A 23,745-nucleotide genomic window follows, 5' to 3' on the forward strand; every position below is an offset into this window, starting at 1 on the left:
GGAGCCTCTGTCCATCCTGGCCGTACCACCTGGTCAGGAGGGAGGGAGGAACGGACAGAGGGTCCCCCCACACCTCTTGGTATGACAGCTGCCCAAGGCCGCAAACCAAGCCTACGTCTGACTGCAGGACGACGGGCATCAAGCTACACTGCTGCCATGGTCTCTCCTGACTCTGGTGAACCTCAGCACCACCACCACCACCAGCTACCAGTAAGTTGCCTTGTTTTGTATTTCTCATTTGCCAGTTGAGGGGAACATATTTAATTATCATTACTGTTTGGTGCCCCTTCACTGCTTAGACACAGGATCTCTATAACCAGCTCTGCATTACGAGGTGCCGAGGTGCATGTGGGTCACCTGCTTGCCGCTATACAGATACGCCAACACAAGACACTTGTTCACCAGAGTCAGGAAGAAATGATCCCCTGCTGTTTGGTGTGCTGTCCCAGGTACCACCCTCCCCATCGGACTGATCAGACACACCTGCAGCCCCTCAGCAATCACGTGGATTGCTATAAAGCTGCAGGGATGAAAGCAGACGCGGCCAGTAAGAAAAGTAAAAGGCACGGGGGGACGCTACCAGCCCAGTGGGGACTAGCGCTCACCAGCGGCCTGGAGAAGGGGATGCAATGCGGATAGAGGACAAACAGTCACTCCTTGCTTTCATGGTAGATGTGGTGTGGGCAGCAAGAAATATAACCAAGAGGTCTGACGCTATTAAAATTGCGGTGGAGGCGGCCGAAAGGTTTCTTGAGGAGGTAGAAATGGGCCCAGAGGAGTTGCATACATTCATGAGGCAGAAGCTTGAAGTGCAGGAGAGAGGGAGGGAGAGAGAAGGGAGGGAGAGAGAAGGGAGGGAGAGAGAAGGGAGGGGCAAAGGCAGGAGTGAGGGAAACGGTAAAGAAGGGGAAATGGACTTGACTGAATATGAGGATACTTAATCTATTGATGTTTTATTTAATGCAATGGAACGCAAGGAGCCTCATCGCAAATGGCCAAGAGTTTAAAAGATTAGTGGATGTTTTTAATGGAGAGTATGAACCAGCTTTACTGTGTATTCAGGAAACTTGGCTCAAACCTTGTTTGGACTTTGTCGTGCCAGGGTATGAAAGTATTAGACAGGACCGAATTGGGAAAGCAGGAGGAGGGTGTGCAACGTTTGTACGGTTTGATGTGAAGTACCAGAGGGTGCACATTAAGTCTTCTCTAGAGTGTGTGGTGGTAAAGGTGTGGGGAAATAATAAGTGGGTAAATATAGTTAACTTTTATAATCCCTGCTTGCCAGTCGACATAATCGATTTGGAGGAGATTATGGAACAGATGGGGGCACCGATTATTTGGCTATAGGTGACTTTAATGCACATAATCCTTTGTGGGGAAGCAGAATGAAAGATACAAATGGGAGCACAGTGGAGGATTTTATGGACAAACATGGGTTAGTATGTATGAATGATGGCAGGCCAACTAGGTTTGAAATTAAGACAGGGGTAGGTTCATGCATAGATTGAGCACTAGCATCCAGTGAATACGCAAGAGTAGGAGAATGGGACAATATGGACAGGCGCTCAATGGGTAGTGATCACTTTCCAACACTTTTGAAGTTTGGGAAAACTTTGCTAACTGATGATCAGACTAGACCAACATATTTTAACTATGGAAAGGCAGACTGGGAGAAGTTCTCTAGAAAATGTGATAGTGGCCTTGATAGTGTGAATGGAGAGGGATCAATAGATGAGTGGAACAATAGTTTATGTGCAATGATATTAAGTAGTGCATATGAGTGCATCTCTTTAAAGAAAACCCCTAAAACTTGAGTAAGTGTGCCATGGTGGAATAGGGCTTGTGATAAAGCAGTTAGGGATAGAAACTGTGCATATAGACTATTGAGAAAGTGCCCAACAGAGAATAATGCAATAGAGTACAAAAGGCTGAGGGCTAAGGCAAGAAGAGTAATTAAGGTTACAAAAAAAAGAGTGTTGGAGAGGTTATTGTGGAGAATTGGGCGTGGATACATCAGTTGGAGACATATGGGCAGCAGTTCATCGTATGTCAGGAGTGGTAAGGAAAAGGAGAATGCCAGTATTGGAGGAAAAGAGAGTTATAGCAAAGAGTGATATAGAGAAAGCAGAAATGTGTGAGAGTAAGTTTAAGGATGTACATAGGGGAGCAAACATTGGGGAGGAAGGTATTAGAAAGAGGAATGAGACGCTAAGACAACATATTTTTAAACTCGGGGTGAATGACGATAATGCTGATTGTGTTCATTTGTACTTTTCAATTGAAGAGCTGCGCAGAGCCATAAATAAAGGGGGGGAAAACAGCACCAGGGAAGGACGGCATAAGCTATGAGATATTTAAAAGAATAGGTGATCCGGTGGTGGAAGAAATGTTAGCACTTATGAATACTGTTTGGAAGGAAGGAAGGCTTCCATTAGCCTGGAAGCAGGCAGTGGTGGTCCCAATGTTAAAGCCAGGGAAGGAGGCAGAGCATCCAGGGTCATATAGACCCATTGCACTAACAGCAGTGATGTGTACAATAATGGAAAGAATGGTGACGGATAGGTTAGTATACACACTGGAGAAGGAGGGGCGGTTCACACTAATGCAAAGTGGGTTTCGCAGAGGAAGAAGCACCGTGGATTCTGTGATCTCCCTGGATTCGGATGTAAAGAAAGCCATGGTTAATCAAGAGGCAGTAGTGTCAGTGTTGTTGGATATCGAAAAGGCTTATGACATGTTGTGGAAGGAGGGGCTCATCATTAAGCTGTACGATGCAGGGATTAGAGGGCGTATGCTGAACTGGGTACAGGACTTTTTAAAGAACTAATTCAGGTAAGGGTAATTCAGGTAAGGGTGGTGGTGAACTAATTCACCACCACCACCACCAGTTACCAGTAAGTTGCCTTGTTTTGTGTTTCTCATTTGCCAGTTGAGGGGAACATATTTAATTTAGCATTACAGTGTCTACAGAAAAGCAGGCAACATGTGCCCTCTTAGGCCTCACTCATGAGCCACTTCTGCAGCTGCTTCACCAGCTGTACGGACACATGAACTGATCTTCTAAAGGTGTATGCTGAGGTGGCTTCATCAAGAACACTTGGCTCTCATATCACTAAATCCTACTGGAGGGATAAAGGCAGATGCTGTATACTGTGAGGACAGTTGCTTGGTTAAGCAGAATACTCCACTCATTGGTTCACATGTAGACAAATCTAGGAAAATAACAGACAATTGTTTTATTTCCTCACTGCACATGGCAGCCTTTGCATCTATTCGGCAACCTGTAATAGGCGAGTATGGAAGGCTGGTTAGTCAATGACGGGTAAGATCCCACCTTAAACATTGGGACAACCTAAGGCAGGCACAGTCACGATTACACTGCTTCACTCAAGTCACTAAAAGAATGACAAATGGTTACATGATAACGGTTGCCATGTGAAAAATATGTGCTTTTACGATACATGCCTCGTTATTAAAGAACAGCAGTACATAACTGTGATAAAATGGGAACCAACACTTTGTTGATCAACTTAAATGGTATGATAGGTAGGTAGGACAAGTAAGGAGAGATTACAATGGGGAGAAAATGTCAAAAGAAGATGCAATAAAATACTTTTCTTTGACCAGCTCAACAAGAGTATTTGTTTTTTTCTTAAACCAACAGTAGTAATATCTTAGTTGGGCAGTCATTGTTAGATTTTGAGTAAATGGAACATAGAAAATGAGTGAGGTTGATGTGCTGGTGAGTGAGCTAGTCGCTGTCCGGTGGTGTGGCCAGGCGTCCAGTCATGATCACAGCAACTAAACCAAAGACGCAGTATGTGAGCAGTGAACTGTAGCTACTCAAATTATGTCAATTTTTAGCTGAGGTGCACCTGTGTCTCTTGAGTGGCAGAAAGTCAGTGGAAATATAGGGCTGAGGTTTTCAAAGGAGTCTCTGGAGGTTCCAGTGAAAGCAGTATGTGTGCATGTCTCCATAATAGCTCAATGGCGTCATCTTGTGTCCAACCAACGCCATTGCAATAAAGACTGATTCCAAGAACTTCACTATCTTCAGCTTTTATTAAATAAATAGCTGGCATGACTCGATTCATAATAATAATAAGAAGAAGAAGAAGAAAGTCGTTCCTTTCATTATGACGCAAGCTGCTTTAACTGTAGGTGACAAAGAACAAAACAATGTGAAAGATTATATTTTGAAACAATCAAAACAATAAATAAACGAATAACTAAGAAAAGATCATGTTCCAAATTCCAGGCCCAGTAAGTGGGTCTTCAGGAAGCTTGTGAAAACACAGGGGGGGTTTGTAGTTGAGGTTGTAGTTCTATTCAATATGTTGAAGTTCTGGTTGGATGCAAAGCAATGTAGTTCATGTAGTACTTGTATGTAAAATCTTGTTGTTGAGGTAGTAGATATATATTATATATTGTAGTTGAGGTAGTAGTTGTATGTAACGTGTGGTAGTTGAGGTAGTAGTTGTGTGTAATATATTGTAGTTGATGTGGTACTTGTATGTAATACGTGGTAGTTGAGGTAGTTGTATGTGATACGTGGTAGTTGAGGTAGTACTTGTATGTTTAATAATGCTCAGGGATCTAATGCTGGCTCTTGGTTGAGGCCCCTGGTTAGAGCCAGCTCTGTGCTCAGCGCTCTGTGTCAGAGTCTCTTCCCCCTCAGCAGCTGCAGCAGGTTCCTGCTGTAACAGCTCAGTGTCTACGCAGTGTGACTGAGGGAGGTTTTTGTACGGCTCTCAATCACTGTGTGAACACATAGACGCTGTTAGGATAGTGGGTACTCTGACAGTGATAAACTGCTGCATCTTCACGCTGGGCGCCGTTGATGGTCAGAGAGAAGTCAGTGCTGCTTCCACTGCCACTAAACCGAGCTGGTGTTGGTGATACAAGGGTACTTATATCGCTTATGATGAGCTTGGGGGCTTCTCCAGGTTTCTGTTGGTACCAGTGTAGCCAATTGCTGTACACCGCAGGGTTTGTTTTGCAGGTCAGAGTGACTGTGGTTCCTGGATTAAAGGACACTACTGGTGTCTGAGTCACAGTCACCTGACTGCTGGTTCCTGTAGGAAACAAACAAAGCAAACATTGAGTTATCCAATAGAAAACACATCAAACAGAGAAGGGTGGTCCACATTTAGACTGAGTGGAATGAACCAACCTGTTAAGGATCCACAGACCACTGTCCAGAAAAGGAGGGTGAGGTGATTCATGGTTGCCACGGTTTCTGGGGTGTTGAGTGACAGCTCAGAGTCCTGCAGTGTTGAACTCAGAGGACTTTAAACCCTCTCAGAACCCCAGTTTCAGCTGAGCATGCAAAGCTTCCTCTATATGGAAATGACCTGTTTCCACTCATCAGACTGGGGGTGAGAGTGACTGCAGACGTTCTGGGAGGACCGCTGTATCTCTTCTACATTCACACCATTGGAATAAAATTTGATTTGGTGTAAACAATTGGAATTGGAATCTAAAACATTTTTTCTTGTTAATTCGATCTTGGTTTGTATGAAATTCATTAATTTTCAAAATTGTGTATAAAAAAGTTACTCAGCGGAACCTAAAATGTTAGAATAAATAAAAACATTATTCTTTGGAATCAAATGCATGTTTATTACATCATTCTTTCATTTTGAAAGCTCTCACAAGTTCAATTTGTGGACTGGTTTGGCTTGTTTATTTGTTCAGTTTGATTGTGAGACACAAAAGATTGTTTTAAAATGTTATATATTTTTTTAATTCTACTAATTCGATCTAAAGTAGAAAAATCAATAGCTGTAGAGAGTAAAACATTGAATAATTAAAATATTTCTGTGAAAAGCAAGTGTTTGTGTCGGTGAGATGAGTCTTTAATGTGCGGGAGGTTTTTGTACAGCCTCTTAATGCGTTTGTATCACTGTGGTACACTTTTGGCGGAGGCACCAAACTCATCGTTGACTGTAAGTACAAGGACACTTTTTGTGTATCTGGCATTGTACTAACTATTGTCTATCTTTCCTGTAAAGATATATATAGATTTAATTTTTAACTTTAACTTTAATTTTAACTTTTTTCTTAAGAAAGGTTAATGACAGTGTAAACATTTTCTCTGGAGTTCAGTCATTAAATGTTATTGTTGATAGTGTTTTTCAAATGCTTTCTTTATTGTGAGAATTCATAATTCATTAAGAATATAATTGAGTTACTTTGAACTTCATTAATTTGACTAAACAGTTTCGTTCAGTTTCTGTTTCGAAATCTAAAAATGCAGTCATCATTTATTTAATATATGTAATCTGTATTGTATTGATGTGCTTAAAATATCCAGTTAATAGAATTTTCTTGCTAAATCCGAATTGAAATATAATAAAAAGGAAGTGAAAGAAAGACTTATTAAGAAAAGCAACCTGACAGTTGAAATGTGTCATGAATAAGGTTGTATACATTTCCATGTTACAAGAAACAATATTTCTTGATGATTGCTAATGTTCCCTTCCCTCTGTGCTCCTATGGGGGCTGATGTTAACTGAGCCTGTTGTCCACTCCTCTCTCTCTCTTCCAGTGGGAGTGGTGCAGCCCACGCTGAGCGTCCTCCCTCCCTCCAGAGTGGAGCTGGAGCAGGGCAGTGCTACACTAGTGTGTGTGGCCAGTGGGGGCTTCCCCTCAGACTGGAAGCTTGGCTGGAAGGTGGGGGGCAGCAGCAGGTCTGGGGGGGTGTCCGATAGCCTGGGGGTCCTGGGGAAAGATGGCCACTACAGCTGGAGCAGCACCTTGACCCTCCCTGCAGACCAGTGGAGGAAGGCGGGCTCAGTGAGCTGTGAGGCCAGTAAGAATGGCCAGACGCAGCCTGTCACTCAAACCCTGAATCCTGGAGAGTGTTCAGAGTAGAGAGGCTCCAGCATGGAAGTACTGGAGGATACAGATCTCCTCTGACACGTCTGCTTTATCTCTCTCTGTCCAAGCTGGCACTGTAGCTTTTGTTGAATTACATTAAAATAACACGTGTTTGATTCATTAACATTATTCTCTCTGGTTTTTACCCCTTGCTTGGATTTGTCACATGTTGAGCATTTAATAAAAACGCAAAAAATATAAAACAAATTGTCATATTTTTCAATCGTGTAACTTGTTTCTTTCTCTTTCTACCAATGTGCATATCAGACATATGTAATCTTTATTAAACAAACTTCACCACCATTATGATAGAAGGGTTAAAGCTATGGTGTGTATCTCTGAATGAGCAAAGTGTTGGCTGTGGAGATGCTGTTGTAGAGGGTGTTCACTGTTTTCAGTGGACCAGTGTCAGTCATAGAGCCACTGCTGCTGAAATGACGCATGTGTGTCAGACTGACTTTCTGTCACTTCATATAATAGTAGTTCAGAGAGATGTCCAGGTTTCTGCAGAGAAACATGTCTCAAAAGACATTCCGTATCTCTCACCAAGACATAGGAACCCTAGCATGCTGAGTGGGGGAAACAGTATCATATTCATAATGTCTGTCTATGCGTCAAAGACCAAACCGACATGGCTAAAATATGTGTTTCTTTAAACGTATTCTGTAAGCAATGAACCGTAGCTATTCAAATGATGTCCAGTTTTAGCAGATGTGCACCTGTGTCTCTCGAGTGACAAAAAGTCAGTGGAAATGTAGGGCTGAGGTTTTCTGAAGAGTCTCTGGAGACTCCAGGGAAAGCAGCAAGTGTGCATGTCTCCATACCAGCTCAATGGCGCCCTCTAGTGTCAAACCAATGCTATAGAATAAAGACTGATTACACATGAAGTAAATTATCTTCAAGTTTTATGAAATAAATAGCAGGCTTTATTCTGTTCATAATAATAGAAATAAAGTCGTTCCTTTCATCAAGTTCCAAGCTGCTTTAAATTTTGGGGACACAGAACAAAAAAGTATGAAGTATTATATTTTAAAACAATCAAAACAATAAATAAACAAATAAATAAGAAAAGTTCATGTTCCAAAGTCCAGGCCCAGTAAGTGGGTCTTCAGGCAGCTTGTGAAAACGCAGCTGGATCCAGCGTTGAGGATCTCCCGGGGAGCGAGTTCCACAGAGTGGGGGCAGCCACCCTAAAGGCTCTGTCCTTAGCTGAAGTCCCTAACCCGGGGTGGGGGGGTGGGGGGGTAAAGCAGTCCGTGGTCTGAGGAACGGAGATTCTGGGAGGGGGAGTAGGGTCTGAGGAGCTGTGAGAGGAGCGGGGGCTAGAGGGACTGGGGGGGGGGGAGGAGGAGGAGGAGGAGGAGGAGGAGGTGCTACAGGACCTTAATGGGAGCCGGTGGAGGTGGATGGGGGGGCACTGTGGGGACCCCCCAGTGGGACTCCATGAGCTCCGTCCAGAGGGGAGGTGATGAAGGCGTGGATGAGGGTCTCTACCACGGGGGCAGTGAGGGACGGCCCCAGTCTGGACATGTTTCTGAGGGGGTCCAATGCCTATCTGTTGATGGACTCCATGTGGGGAACCAGTGATAGGGATGAGTCTGGGCCCCCCCCTGGTTGGGGGCTGGAGAGAAGGGCCAGATGGAGCAGCCGTCCATGGAAGGACCAGATCCCCGACCTTCTGGGGCCTGGGGGGCCCCAACTAGGACTCTGTCTTCTTACTGCTGAGGTGGAGGAGGTTGGTAGACATGAAGAGTGACAGGGGGGGGGGATGTAATGTGTGGAAGTTCAGGTTGTAGTTGTATTCAATATGTTGATGTTTGAGTTGTATGCAAAGTATTGTAGTTTAAGAAGTAGTTGTATGTAATATCTTGTAGTTGAGGTAGTATTTGTGTGTGATACGTGGTAGTTGAGGTAGTACTTGTATGTTTAATAATGCTGAGGAATCTAATGCTGGCTCTTGGTTGAGGCCCCTGGTTAGAGCCAGCTCTGTGCTCAGCGCTCTGTGTCAGAGTCTCTTCCCCCTCAGCAGCTGCAGCAGGTTCCTGCTGTAACAGCTCAGTGTCTACGCAGTGTGACTGAGGGAGGTTTTTGTACGGCTCTCAATCACTGTGTGAACACAGGGCCATTATGGTAACTCTGACAGTGATAAACTGCTGCATCTTCACGCTGGGCGCCGTTGATGGTCAGAGAGAAGTCAGTGCTGCTTCCACTGCCACTAAACCGAGCTGGTGTTGGTGATACAAGTTGGTTTACAAATTTCATGATGAGCTTGGGTTCTTCTCCAGGTTTCTGTTGGTACCAGAATAAATAGGTATTGCCAGCAACGGCTGTGTTGGTTTTACAGGTCAGAGTGACTGTGGATCCTGGAGTAAAGGACACTACTGGTGTCTGAGTCACAGTCACCTGACTGCTGGTTCCTGTAGGAAACAAACAAACCAAACATTGAGTTATCCAATAGAAAACACAAGCCAACAGAGAAGGGTGGTCCACATTTAGACTGAGTGGAATGAACCAACCTGTTAAGGATCCACAGACCACTGTCCAGAAAAGGAGGGTGAGGTGATTCATGGTTGCCACGGTTTCTGGGGTGTTGAGTGACAGCTCAGAGTCCTGCAGTGTTGAACTCAGAGGACTTTAAACCCTCTCAGAACCCCAGTTTCAGCTGAGCATGCAAAGCTTCCTCTATATGGAAATGACCTGTTTCCACTCATCAGACGGGGGGTGAGAGTGACTGCAGACGTTCTGGGAGGACCGCTGTATCTCTTCTACATTCACACCATTGGAATACAAATTCAGATTTAATGGAAACTATTGGAATTTAAAATGCATAACATTTTATCTGGTTGAAGCCGATCTTGGTTTGTATAAAATCCTTTAACTTTCCATTTGTTTGAAAGAAGTTGTCGTTACATTATTACTTGAACCCAGAATAATAGATAAAAACATTTTGTTCTGTGTATATTAAATGCATGGATATAACATTGGCTTGAAGGTTTTTTATGAAGTCAAATGAATAGACTTGTTTTAAAACAATAAACCGTTTGTAAGTGAGCATTTAAAAATGTTATGAAAATAAATGAATGATAAATATATTTCATTAAATTAATATACATTCATACAATTAATGTACATTAATTATAATATTTCCAATGAATCAAATATTGACTAATTCATCCATTTGAGTGAAAAGCCAGTGTTAGTGTGTCAGTGAGATGAGTCTTTAGTGTGCGGGAGGTTTTTGTACAGCCTCTTAATGAGTTTGTATCACTGTGGGTCACTTTTGGTGGAGGCACCAAACTCATCGTTGACTGTAAGTACAAGGACACTTTTCTTTGCCTGGCATATTTAACTTTCTCTAAATATAATTAAGGATGATAATCTTAAGTTTTGGAATTTTCTATATTTTTAATTTCTTGTCGTTTTTTTAAAGATAAGCTGAGGACAAAGTGTAAATATATTGTGGTACAGAGTTCTGACTTTTAAAATACACTGCATATGTTACATATGTTCTACAATATAATGTATTTCATGAAAGACCTCATTATTGCTGTGGCATTATTCATTTATTGAATTGGCAAATCAGTCATATTTAAGTTTGAAGAAATTCACACTTGCCGATTAATGTTAACCCAATAAAATGCTAAATTTTGAAGTTCAATCATTTTAAATAAAAACATGTTACCGTTTTAATGAAGAGATTTTAAACACAATGGTTTCCTTCCTCTTTAATGTCACCAACTGCTGGTGAACAGGAAGCTGTCCCTTCCCTCTGTGCTCCTATGAGGCTGATGTTAACTGAGCCTGTTGTCCACTCCTCTCTCTCTCTTCCAGTGGGAGTGGTGCAGCCCATGCTGAGCGTCCTCCCTCCCTCCAGAGTGGAGCTGGAGCAGGGCAGTGCTACACTGCTGTGTGTGGCCAGTGGGGGCTTCCCCTCAGACTGGAAGCTTGGCTGGAAGGTGGGGTGCAGCAGCAGGTCTGTGGGGGTGTCCGATAGCCTGGTTGTCCAGGGGAAAGATGGCCACTACAGCTGGAGCAGCACCTTGACCCTCCCTGCAGACCAGTGGAGGAAGGCGGGCTCAGTGAGCTGTGAGGCCAGTAAGAATGGCCAGACGCAGCCTGTCACTCAAACCCTGAATCCTGACCAGTGTTCAGAGTAGAGAGGCTCCTGCATGGAAGAACTGGAGGACACAGATCTCTTCTGACACGTCTGCTCAATGACCCTCAGTCTCAGGTGGCACTGCAGCTTTTGATAATTGACATTAATATAACATGTCTTCTAATCAATAACATGATGCTCTCTGGATTTTACCCCTTGCTTGTGTTGGTCACATGTTGACCATTTAATAAAGATGTAAAGAATAAATCCTTTCTTGTCATCATTTGCTATCATTAATCTTTCGTATTTCCAAATTAATGTGGATTCCAATGAACATATAAAACCTCTGCCATCTTCATCAAACAAATTTCCCCACGGGGGGAGGCTATGATGTATATCTCTGAATGAGCAAAGTGTTGGTTGTGTGCCTTTCCTTGTAAAGTGTGTTCACTGTATTCAGTGGAGCAGTGTCAGTCATAGAGCCACTGCTGCTGAAATGACCCACGTGTCAGACTATCTTTCTGTCACTTCATATAATAGTAGTTCAGAGAGATGTCTAGGTTTCTGCAGATACAATCTCAGAAAGATAGAAAATTAAACCTCAAAACAAATTCAGTATCCCTCACCAAGACATAGGAACCCTAGCAGGCTGAGTGGGGAAAACAGTAACATATTCATAATGTCTGTCTTTGAGTCAATGACCAAACCGACAAAAGCTAAAATATGTGTTTCTTTAAACGTATTCTGTGATCAGTGAGCTGTGGCTATTCAAATGATTTCCAGTTTAGTTCAGCAGATGTGCACCTGTGTCTCTTTAGAGACAGAAAGTCAGAGGAAATGCAGTGCTGAGACTTTCAGAAGAGTCTCTGGAGATTCCACTGAAAGCAGTGTGTGTGCATGTCTCCATACCTGCCCAATGGCGCCATCTAGTGTCCAACCAACGCCATTGCAATAAAGACTGATTCAGATTCAGATTCAATGCTTAATTGCCCTACAACTCTGTACAAGTTGCTAGGGATTTCTTTTAGTGAGATCATGACAGTACATAACAAAGACCCACACAAAATACCCTTAGATACAACACATAGGCAGATTAAAGAAAATGGGACATCCCCTCACATAAGACATATAGCTCTCTTACACCTGGCTGACAGGTCAGGGTAAGTGCTGCATGTTGGGTTAAAGTGGCAGGGGCTTATAGGTGCAAGTGATGTGCAAAACTGCATAAGGTCCAATAAATAAGTACATAGTTAAGAAAACTCCCAGTATATAAAAACAGAGTAGAAATCTGCGCGTATTATACTATACAGGGCCACTGGGTGAGTCTGCATTCCTGATATACTGGTGTAGGGATGTAGCCTGGCTTCCGCCTTCAAGTGAGTTAACGTTTGTCAATTGATTAGGTCCAGACTCTCTGTACAAATGAAATGAAATGAAGTGAAGTACGAGAGTCTGGTAGAACCAGGCTAGTAGGGATGTAGAGTTGTTAAGAGGTGTAATGGTTCTGCAGTATGTGCTGTTGAGGAAGCGGGAGGTTTCAGTGTGGATGGCCCTCAACCTTCTACCTGATGGGAGGGGATTGAAGAGGGAGTTAGCAGGTTGGACAGTACCTCTGCTGGACAGTAGAGTTGTCATACCAGACTGTGATTGAGAACGTAAGGACGCTCTCAAAGGTGGCTCGGTAGAACTGCTGCATCCCCTTACAGGCCACCCCAAACTTGTTTAAAGGAAAAAGAGCCTCTGGTGGGCTTTTTAAATAATAGCAGTGATGTTATCTTACCATTTCAGAGAGGAGGAGATTATTGTGCCCAGAAATTTGAAGCTATCTACCCGTTCCACCACCGCCGCATTGATGGACAGAGGCGGGGTCTACTTCCTCTTCCTTCGGAAGTCCACCACCAGCTCCTTCGTTTTTGCAGTATTTCGCTCTAGGTTGTGGTGGGAACAGCATTCAGTCAGGGAAAGGACCTCATTTCTGTGGGCACTGTCCTCATCCCCTGACATCAGCCCTATCAATGTTGTATCATCAGCAGATGTAAGCATTTTCACTGAGTCACTGTGTGATGTGCACTCATTAGAGCACAGAGAATATAACAGAGGTGGTAATACACACTCCTGGGGGGCACCAGTGCTAGTGTGTTTGGCCTGTGACAACTTGTTATTGATTTTGACAACTTATGTTATTTGCTGTACAGGAACTCTAAAATCCAGTGACATAAGGAGTTCTGGACACCCATGTTTTGGAGTTTATAGAAAAGTTTGATGGGTAAAATCGTGTTAAAAGCAGAGCTGTAGTCTATAAAAAAAGTACCGTTGCGTGGTTGCCTGGGGACTCAAGAGGTTGTAGAATAGAGTGGATACCAAGTGACACGGCATTCCTCAACAGACCTATTTGTCCGATATGCAAACTGAAAGGGGTCTAGACAGACAGCTTTGGACAGATGATCACATATGATTTTTTCAAAGATTTTCATTATGACAGATGTAAGAGCTACCGGTCAATAATCATTTAAACCAGTGATGTTGGGCTTCTTGGGCACAGGAATAATAACAGCTGTCCTAAAAAATGTGGGGACTCTGCATTCCCTCAGAGACCAGTTAAAAATGTCTGTGAGTACTGGGGTCAGTTCAACAGCACAACGTTTGATGATAGTGGAGGATACGAGGTCATGGCCTTCAGCTTTCCTGCAATTCAACTTTTTTAGTAGTCGCCATCCTCCTGTAGGACAAAAGGCACTGCTCGGGTTTTGATGCCCGTTGGTTGTATAAGGGCATCATCCTGATCTTTATCAAAGCGGCAATAAAATTCATTGAGACTGTCAGGCAGCTTAGGGTCGTCACCGACTACTGGCGCAGTGCTAGAGTAGTTCATGGAAACGCTGATTCCATGAACTCCACTCTGTTCACCTCTTTAACAATCGTTAAAATATTCCCTTGACCTTATGACCCTTAGTTCATAGATAAATCACGTAAACCCACTTTTAAATCTCCTTATTGAATGTGGGCTCTCTGACTGGACAGCATTTATTATTGTTCTACGTACGGTTTGGTAACCTCGGTCAGAGTCTGGTGAACTGTTGGGTATGCTAACCCGGTTTATTATTTATATATTTGTTCGTGTCTTGCGGGGGGGGGAGTTGGCTTCGGCTGGGTATCCATCCCCCCCCCCCCCCCCCCTCCCTCTCTGGTGTTGGGGGGGTGGAGTGTGTGTGGTCGATGGTTGGTTGAAGCAGCCTCACCTGGCCTGAGTCAGGCTGATTGGACTCTGGGGCTGAGACAGGCTCACACCTGTGGAGAATCAGTAATCAAAGCACACAGGGTAAACCAGCCATCCCACACACACACACGCACGCCCACACACACAGGCACACCACAGTGGTAACTAAATCAATTTTCAACCGTTTATCTTCGTTCAAACCATTTAACAAATCTACACACTTGAATCTTCCATAATATCTAAACGGAATTTCGATATCATTTAAACTTTCTTCAGAGTCACAGTTTTAGTTTCATACCGCTTCGTTTTCAGCTGTTTTTATTGACGATGTCTTCCCATTCTGATACACCTACTTCTTATGACATGAGAAGACACACACACACACACACACACACACCTGCACACATGCACATATAGTCATTCATTCCCGCTTTGCACCTCCATGCCACGCAATACAAGATACAGTTCATATTGGATTCTGAGCATTTGACAATGTAGTGTCATTTGTTTATTTCATATATATTTGTGTACCAAGCATGATTTACAAGGAAAGGACATATATTTTAATTTCTTCTGTATTCATCTGTATTCATATTCACATAAACTTATACTACAACATCTTAATGCAAAGCAGTGTCGGGGAGCCTCTGTCCATCCTGGCCGTACCACCTGGTCAGGAGGGAGGGAGGAACGGACAGAGGGTCCCCCCACACCTCTTGGTATGACAGCCGCCCAAGGCCGCAAACCAAGCCTACGTCTGACTGCAGGACGACGGGCATCAAGCTACACTGCTGCCATGGTCTCTCCTGACTCCGGTGAACCTCACCACCACCACCACCACCAGCTACCAGTAAGTAGCCTTGTTTTGTGTTTCTCATTTGCCAGTTGAGGGGAACATATTTAATTTAGCATTACAGTGTCTACGGAAAAGCAGGCAACATGTTCCCTCTTAGGCCTAACTCATGAGCCACTTCTGCAGCTGCTTCACCAGCTGTATGGACACATGCACTGATCTTCTAAAGGTGTATGCTGAGGTGGCTTCATCAAGAACACTTGGCTCTCATATCACTAAATCCTACTGGAGGGATAAAGGCAGATGCTGTATACTGTGAGGACAGTTGCTTGGTTAAGCAGAAGACTCCACTCATTGGTACAAATGTAGAAAAATCTAGGAAAATAACAATTGTTCTATTTCCTCAATGCACATGGCAGCCTTTGCATCTATTCGGCAACCTGTAATAGGCGAGTATGGAAGGCTGGTTAGTCAATGACGGGTAAGATCCCACCTTAAACATTGGGACAACCTAAGGCAGGCACAGTCACGATTACACTGCTTCACTCAAGTCACTAAAAGAATGACAAATGGTTACATGATAACGGTTGCCATGTAAAAAATATGTGCTTTTACGATATATGCCTCGTTATTAAAGAACAGCAGTACATAACTGTGATAAAATGGGAACCCACACTTTGTTGATCAACTTAAATGCAATGATAGGTAGGTAGGAAAAGTAAGGAGAGATTACAATGGGGAGAAAATGTCAAAAGAAGATGCAATAAAATACTTTTTTGACCAGCTCAACAAGAGTATATGTTTTTTTCTTAAACCAACAGTAGTAATATCTTAGTTGGGCAGTCATTGTTAGATTTTGAGTAAATGGAACATAGAAAATGAGTGACCAGGGTGTTGAGGTTGATGTGCTGGTGAGTGAGCTAGTCGCTGTCAGGTGGTGTGGCCAGGCGTCCAGTCATGATCACAGCAACTAAACCAAAGACGCAGTATGTGAGCAGTGAACTGTAGCGACTCAAATGATGTCCATTTTTAGCTGAGGTGCACCTGTGTCTCTTGAGTGGCAGAAAGTCAGTGGAAATATAGGGCTGAGGTTTTCAAAGGAGTCTCTGGAGGTTCCAGTGAAAGCAGTACGTGTGCATTTCTCCATAAAAGCTCAATGGCGTCATCTTGTGTCCAACCAACACCATTGCAATAAAGACTGATTCCATGAACTCCACTATCTTCAGCTTTTATTAAATAAATAGCTGGCTTGACTTGATTCATAATAATAATAATAATAAGAAAGTCGTTCCTTTCATAAGGATGCAAGCTGCTTTAACTGTAGGTGACAAAGAACAAAACAACGTGAAAGATTATATTTTGAAACAATCAAAACAATAAATAAACAAATAAATAAGAAAAGATCATGTTCCAAAGTCCAGGCCCAGTAAGTGGGTCTTCAGGCAGCTTGTGAAAACGCAGATAGATCCAGCGTTGAGGATCTCCCGGGGAGCGAGTTCCACAGAGTGGGGGCAGCCACCCTAAAGGCTCTGTCCATAGCTGAAGTCCCTAACCCGGGGTGGGGGGGTGGGGGGGTAAAGCAGTCCGTGGTCTGAGGGACGGAGATTCTGGGAGGGGGAGTAGGGTCTGAGGAGCTGTGAGAGGAGCGGGGGCTAGAGGGACTGGGGGGTGAGGAGGAGGAGGAGGAGGAGGAGGAGGAGGAGGAGGTGCTACAGGACCTTTAATGGGAGCCGGCGGAGGTGGATGGGGGGGGGGGGGGGATTGGTACATTGGAGCCGATCCAGGGCTCTGTGGGGACTCCCCAGTGAAGGACGGCCCCAGTCTGGACATGTTTCTGAGGGGGACCCCAGCATTGATGGACTCGATGTGGGGGTGACAGGGATGAGTCTGGGACCCCCCCAGGTTGGGAACGAGAGAAGGGGCAGATGGAGCAGCCGTCCATGGAAGGACCAGATCCCCGACCTTCTGGGGTCTTGGGGGCCCATCCGGGGGGGGGGGGGGGGGGGGGTTGTAGTTCAGGTTGTAGTTCTATTCAATATGTTGAAGTTCTGGTTGGATGCAAAACAATGTAGTTCATGTAGTACTTGTATGTAAAATCTTGTTGTTGAGGTAGAATTTATATATTATATGCAGTAGTTGAGGTAGTAGTTGTATGTAACGTGTGGTAGTTGAGGGAGTAGTTGTTTGTAATATATTGTAGTTGAGGTAGTACTTGTATGTTTAATATTGCTGAGGAATCTAATGCTGGCTCTTGGTTGAGGCCCCTGGTTAGAGCCAGCTCTGTGCTCAGCGCTCTGTGTCAGAGTCTCTTCCCCCTCAGCAGCTGCAGCAGGTTCCTGCTGTAACAGCTCAGTGTCTACGCAGTGTATCTGAGGGAGGTTTTTGTACGGCTCTCAATCACTGTGTGAACACATAGGAATTAATGTAACTCTGACAGTGATAAACTGCTGCATCTTCACGCTGGGCGCCGTTGATGGTCAGAGAGAAGTCAGTGCTGCTTCCACTGCCACTAAACCGAGCTGGTGTTGGTGATACAAGTGTACTGACACGTGTTATAAGGAGCTTGGGTTCTTCTCCAGGCTTCTGTTGATACCAGTAAAGAAAATCATTATTGTGAACCGCTGTGCTGGTTTTACAGGTCAGAGTGACCGTGGTTCCTGGAGTAAAGGACACTACTGGTGTCTGAGTCACAGTCATCTGACTGCTGGTTCCTGTAGAAAACAAACAAACCAAACATTGAGTTATCCAATAGAAAACACAAGCAAACAGAGAAGGGTGGTCCACATTTAGACTGAGTGGAATGAACCAACCTGTTAAGGATCCACAGACCACTGTCCAGAAAAGGAGGGTGAGGTGATTCATGGTTGCCACGGTTTCTGGGGTGTTGAGTGACAGCTCAGAGTCCAGCAGTGTTGAACTCAGAGGACTTTAAACCCTCTCAGAACCCCAGTTTCAGCTGAGCATGCAAAGCTTCCTCTATATGGAAATGACCTGTTTCCACTCATCAGACTGGGGGTGAGAGTGACTGCAGACATTCTGGGAGGACCGCTGTATCTCTTCTACATTCACACTTTTGGAATACAAATTTAGATTTACTGGAAACTATTGGAATTTATAATGTATGATACATACAATTTTTTATTCAATCTTGGTTTGTATAAAATCCTATAACTTTCAATTTTTTTCTAATCCCCAGCAATAAAGCAACATAGTGCGAAGCTCCACTTGATCCTTTATAAAACGATGCACATTAATATCACAGTTATGAAGGCCTTGTGGTTGGTTGTGGTCTTAGTGAAGCAGCCTAGCCTAACCCTAACACTAACCCTTACTACCACATATTACATACAATTACTACCTCAACTACCATGTATTACGTACACTACCTCGACTACAACATAAAAATACTACCTCAACAACTACATTGCTTTAGCTACCACAATGCATACAACTATCAGCTAATATACAACATGTTACACACATCTACTACTTCAACTACCTAGCTTACATAACTAATGCCTCAAATTCACATTGCTTGCATCCAATTACTCAAGACTTAAGACGTGTGGTTTCGTATCATTCTGGGTTATCACTGCTTTATAGACCTATAGAGTGGTAGGTTAGTTTGTCCCTTGTGCAGACACTAGAAATACACCTTATAGAACCTCACCTTTTATACAATCTTGTGACTCATCAGACTGAATTCTTGTTACAATGACTACTCATCAAATACAAGGATTTTAGTAACATACCACTCATCCCTTGAGATGAGTGGCTTGACATGAATATTAATGTTAAACAGTTGAAAGAAATGTTTATAATCTTTTCATGAACGATCTCTGTTTCAAACTCATTGCTACTCAATGAATACGGGGAGAACCGCAGGATTTTCTTTTTGCATATACATTTATTAATTTCACATTTGAATATGTTCTTATGAGTGCACCATTTAGCAGAACATGAAGCGTTTCTAAATATATTCATTAGCAAGATTTTAATTTTTCTTTCAAAAGTGATGAACTCACTCAACCGCATCTCTCTCACTTTCATGTCTCTCAAAGTAGATACTCGTCCGCCCACAAGCTCGCTGTTTTGCATGACTTGGAGTTTCTCTGAGGGCCAAGAGTTAAATATGCTCGCTGCCAGCCATCACAAACACACCCAGAGCAAGATGAGGTCGTCCACAGCCTTGCTAGCAGTGTTGGCGTTCCTTACTCATGGTGAGACTTATGGCTCCGTCACTCTGCTCATGTTCTTATGACTTCACTCTGATCCCTCCTGGTTTGGGCTCTATTATGTGTTGATCCTGCTGTATTTCCTCCCCTCTCTGCTCCTGAGTTGCTCCAGGCTAATGTTACACTGAACACTGTCTTAAGTCGGTTCAAAAGGCTCATCCTCCACTTCTTATTTCAGAGTCGTCTGGCAGTAAATTTCTGACACAACCTGACAAATCCAAGACTGTCAGTCTGGAGGGGACTGTGTCCATCAGTGCCACGGGGAGCTCAGATATTAGGGATGACCTCAGCTGGTACATCCAGAAACCTGGAGAAGCTCCCAAACTGCTGATATACAGAGCAGGCACCCTCTATTCAGGGACCCCAGCTCGGTTCAGCGGCAGTAGATATGGGACTAGCTACACTCTCACCATCTCCGGTGTCCAGAGGGAGGATGCAGCAGTTTATCACTGTCTGGGTTACCATAATGGCAATGTGTTCACACAGTGATTGAGAGCCGTACAAAAACCTCCCTCAGTCACACTGCGTAGACACTGAGCTGTTACAGCAGGAACCTGCTGCAGCTGCTGAGGGGGAAGAGACTCTGACACAGAGCGCTGAGCACAGAGCTGGCTCTAACCAGGGGTCTCTACCCTTGGTTGTAATAAACATATTTAATTAGATCAATGTCCTTGAAATCAATTAATGGATTTTAATAATATTTCTAGTGAATCAATTATCAACTCATTCATGGGTTTTAGTGAAAAACAAGTGTTTGTGTGTCGGTAAGATGAGTCTTTAATGTGCGGGAGGTTTTTGTACAGCCTCTTAATGAGTTTGTATCACTGTGGTACACTTTTGGTGGAGGCACCAAACTCATCATTGACTGTAAGTACAAGGAGACCTTTCTTGACATTTTGAAACTTTACATGAAATATTGAGCAATGTTATAGAATAAATTAGCAATGATGATTTTAAAATGTTTTAATTTATTTATACTTTTCATGTATTGTTATTTTTTCTACAAATAAATTGAGTACACAGTTGGAATATACTGTTTTTAAAGAGTTTCGTATTTTGGCTTAAATTAACAAAATTTGTTAAATACATATGTCCGATTGCATTATGCGTTTTCCAAAATATTATTTTCATTATTTTTGACTATTGCTGCAACATATTTTATTTCTTAAAAAAATAAGTATTTTGTAATATGGACAAAGTAGTTTGATTGAAGTTCAGTGGAACTTCTAAAAAATCAGTAAATATTAGAAACATATTAAAATGTATTTATGTGCATTGAGTTACTAATCCTGCTTTTCTCTCATATTTTGCATGTGCAATTAGCCACGCGTGATATGATTTAAAGAAAGAGAAATTAAGATTGATTCATTCCAACAAAAATACACATATATATGTTTTTGTGTAAGCTGGATTCCTAATGTAGTGACATTAAACCAAATGGTTCCCTTCCTCTTTAATGTCACCAACTGCTGGTGAACAGGAAGCTGTCCCTTCCCTCTGTGCTCCTATGAGGCTGATGTTAACTGAGCCTGTTGTCCACTCCTCTCTCTCTCTTCCAGTGGGAGTGGTGCAGCCCACGCTGAGCGTCCTCCCTCCCTCCAGAGTGGAGCTGGAGCAGGGCAGTGCTACACTAGTGTGTGTGGCCAGTGGGGGCTTCCCCTCAGACTGGAAACTTGGCTGGAAGGTGGGGGGCAGCAGCAGGTCTGGGGGGGTGTCCGATAGCCTGGTGGTCCTGGGGAAAGATGGCCACTACAGCTGGAGCAGCACCTTGACCCTCCCTGCAGACCAGTGGAGGAAGGCGGGCTCAGTGAGCTGTGAGGCCAGTAAGAATGGCCAGACGCAGCCTGTCACTCAAACCCTGAATCCTGGAGAGTGTTCAGAGTAGAGAGGCTCCAGCATGGAGGTACTGGAGGATACAGATCTCCTCTGACACGTCTGCTCTATGTCTCTCTGTCTCAGGTGGCACTGTAGCTTTTATTGATCTACAATAATATAACACGTCTTTGATTCATCAACATTATGCATTATGGTTTTTACCCCTTGCTTGTGTTGGTCAAATGTTGAACATTTAATAAAGATGAAAAGAATAAATTCTTTCTTGTCATCATTTACTATCGTTTATCTTCTGTGTTTTCCAATTAATGTGGCTTCTATTGAGCATATAAAACCTCTGCCATCTTCATCAAACAAATTTACCCACCATTTTGAAAGAAGGGTTAAGGCTATGGTGTGTATCTCTGAATGAGCAAAGTGTTGGTTGTGTGTATATAGTTGGAAAGTTTGTTCACTGTGTCCAGTGGACCAGTGTCGGTCATAGAGCCACTGCTGCTGAAATAACCCAATGTCTGTCAGACTGACTTTCTGTCGCTTCATATAATAATAGTCAGGAGAGATGTCCACGTTTCTGCAGATATCAACTTAGAAACATGTAAAAGTAAGTCTCAAAAGACATTCAGTTTCTCCCACCAAGATATAAGAACCCTAGCATGCTGAGTGGTGGAAACAGGAACATATTCATAATGTCTGTATATGAGTCGAAGAACAAACCGACGTCAAAAATATGTGTTTCATTAAACGTATTCTGTGAGCAGTGAACTGTAGCTATTCAAATTATATCCATTTTTAGCTGATGTGCACCTGTGTCTGTTGAGTGGCAGAAAGTCAGTGGAATTGTAGGGCTGAGGTTTTCAAAGGAGTCTCTGGAGATTCCAGCGAAAGCAGTATTTGCGCATTTCTCCATACTAGCTCATTGTCGCTCTCTAGTGTCCGACCAACGCCATTCAATAAAGGCTGATTCCATGAACACAATCGATTCATAATACTAATAATAAGAAAGTCGTTCCTTTCATCATGACGCAAGCTACTTTAAATGTGGGTGACAAAGAACAAAACAAAGTGAAATATTATATTTTGAAATAATCAAAACAATAAATAAACAAGAAAAGATCATGTTCCAAAGTCCAGGCCCAGTAAGTGGGTCTTCAGGCAGCTTGTGAAAACGCAGATGGATCCAGCGTTGAGGATCTCCCGGGGAGCGAGTTCCACAGAGTGGGGGCAGCCACCCTAAAGGCTCTGTCCATAGCTGAAGTCCCTAACCCGGGGTGGGGGGGTGGGGGGGTAAAGCAGTCCGTGGTCTGAGGAACGGAGATTCTGGGAGGGGGAGTAGGGTCTGAGGAGCTGTGAGAGGAGCGGGGGCTGGAGGGACTGGGGGGTGAGGAGGAGGAGGAGGAGGTGCTACAGGACCTGACTGGAGGCCGGCGGAGGTGGATCGGGGGGGGGGGGATGTATTAAGTTGAAGTTCAAGTTGTCGTTGTATTCAATATGTTGACATTTTAGTTGTATGCAAAATATTGTATTTTATGAAGTACTTGTATTTGGGGTCGAAGTTGTATATTATCTGAGGTAGTTGAGGTAAATGTAAATGGACTGCATTTATATAGCGCTTTTCTAACCATTGGCCACTCAAAGCGCTTTACAATATTGCATCACATTCACCATTCACGCACACATTCACGCACCGACTGCGGAGTCAACCATGCAAGGCGACAGCCAGCTCGTCGGGAGCTAACAGTCAGGGTTAGGTGCCTTGCTCAAGGACACCTCGACACTCAGCTAGGAGGAGCCGGGGATCGAACCAACAACCTTCAGGTTACCAACCAACCCGCTCTACCTCCTGAGCTACTGCCGCCCACTGCCGGTAGTAGCCTACTACCTCAACTACCGGAGATAATATACAACTTCCTGAACTACAAGTTATAACATACACCTACAACTAATAGGTGTATGTTATATCTTGTAGTTGAGGTAGTAGTTGTATGTAACACGTGGTAGTTGAGGTAGTACTTGTCTGTTTAATAATGCTGAGGAATATAATGCTGGCTCTTGGTTGAGGCCCCTGGTTAGAGCCAGCTCTGTGCTCAGCGCTCTGTGTCAGAGTCTCTTCCCCCTCAGCAGCTGCAGCAGGTTCCTGCTGTAACAGCTCAGTGTCTACGCAGAGTGACTGAGGGAGGTTTTTGTACGGCTCTCAATCACTGTGTGAACACCAAGGCACCGTTAAGAATGTGGGCACTCTGACAGTGATAAACTGCTGCATCTTCACGCTGGGCGTCGTTGATGGTCAGAGAGAAGTCAGTGCTGCCTCCACTGCCTCTAAACCGAGCTGGTGTTGGTGATACTAGTTGGTTTACTAATTGTATGATGAGCTTGGGGGCTTCTCCAGGTTTCTGTTGGTACCAGAATAAATAGGTATTGGCATGAACCGCTGGGTTTGTTTTACAGGTCAGAGTGACTGTGGATCCTGGAGCAACGGACACTACTGGTGTCTGAGTCACAGTCACCTGACTGCTGGTTCCTGTAGAAAACAAACCAAACAAACATTGAGTTATCCAATAGAAAACACAAGCAAACAGAGAAGGGTGGTCCACATCTTGACTGAGTGGAATGAACCAACCTGTTAAGGATCCACAGACCACTGTCCAGAAAAGGAGGGTGAGGTGATTCATAGTTGCCACGGTTTCTGGGG

General features: G+C 43.7%; 2 gene segments (V, D, J or C); both read left to right on the forward strand.

Annotated features, from left to right (window-relative positions):
• Window positions 1-5,917: 5,917 nt before the first annotated feature.
• On the forward strand, window positions 5,918-7,066 carry LOC130382948 (immunoglobulin kappa constant-like; the record flags this gene model as incomplete). The annotated part of the segment is given in 2 exon segments: window positions 5,918-5,948; window positions 6,551-7,066. Coding segments are annotated over 2 exon segments (357 nt in total), but the record flags the coding sequence as incomplete, so codon positions are not given.
• Window positions 7,067-20,059: 12,993 nt separating this feature from the next.
• Window positions 20,060-21,294, forward strand: LOC130382942 (immunoglobulin kappa constant-like; the record flags this gene model as incomplete). The annotated part of the segment is given in 2 exon segments: window positions 20,060-20,090; window positions 20,783-21,294. Coding segments are annotated over 2 exon segments (357 nt in total), but the record flags the coding sequence as incomplete, so codon positions are not given.
• Between the last annotated feature and the right edge of the window lie 2,451 nt (window positions 21,295-23,745).

The sequence above is a fragment of the Gadus chalcogrammus genome, chromosome 5, assembly GCF_026213295.1.
Source record: "Gadus chalcogrammus isolate NIFS_2021 chromosome 5, NIFS_Gcha_1.0, whole genome shotgun sequence".
Classification (NCBI taxonomy): domain Eukaryota; kingdom Metazoa; phylum Chordata; class Actinopteri; order Gadiformes; family Gadidae; genus Gadus; species Gadus chalcogrammus.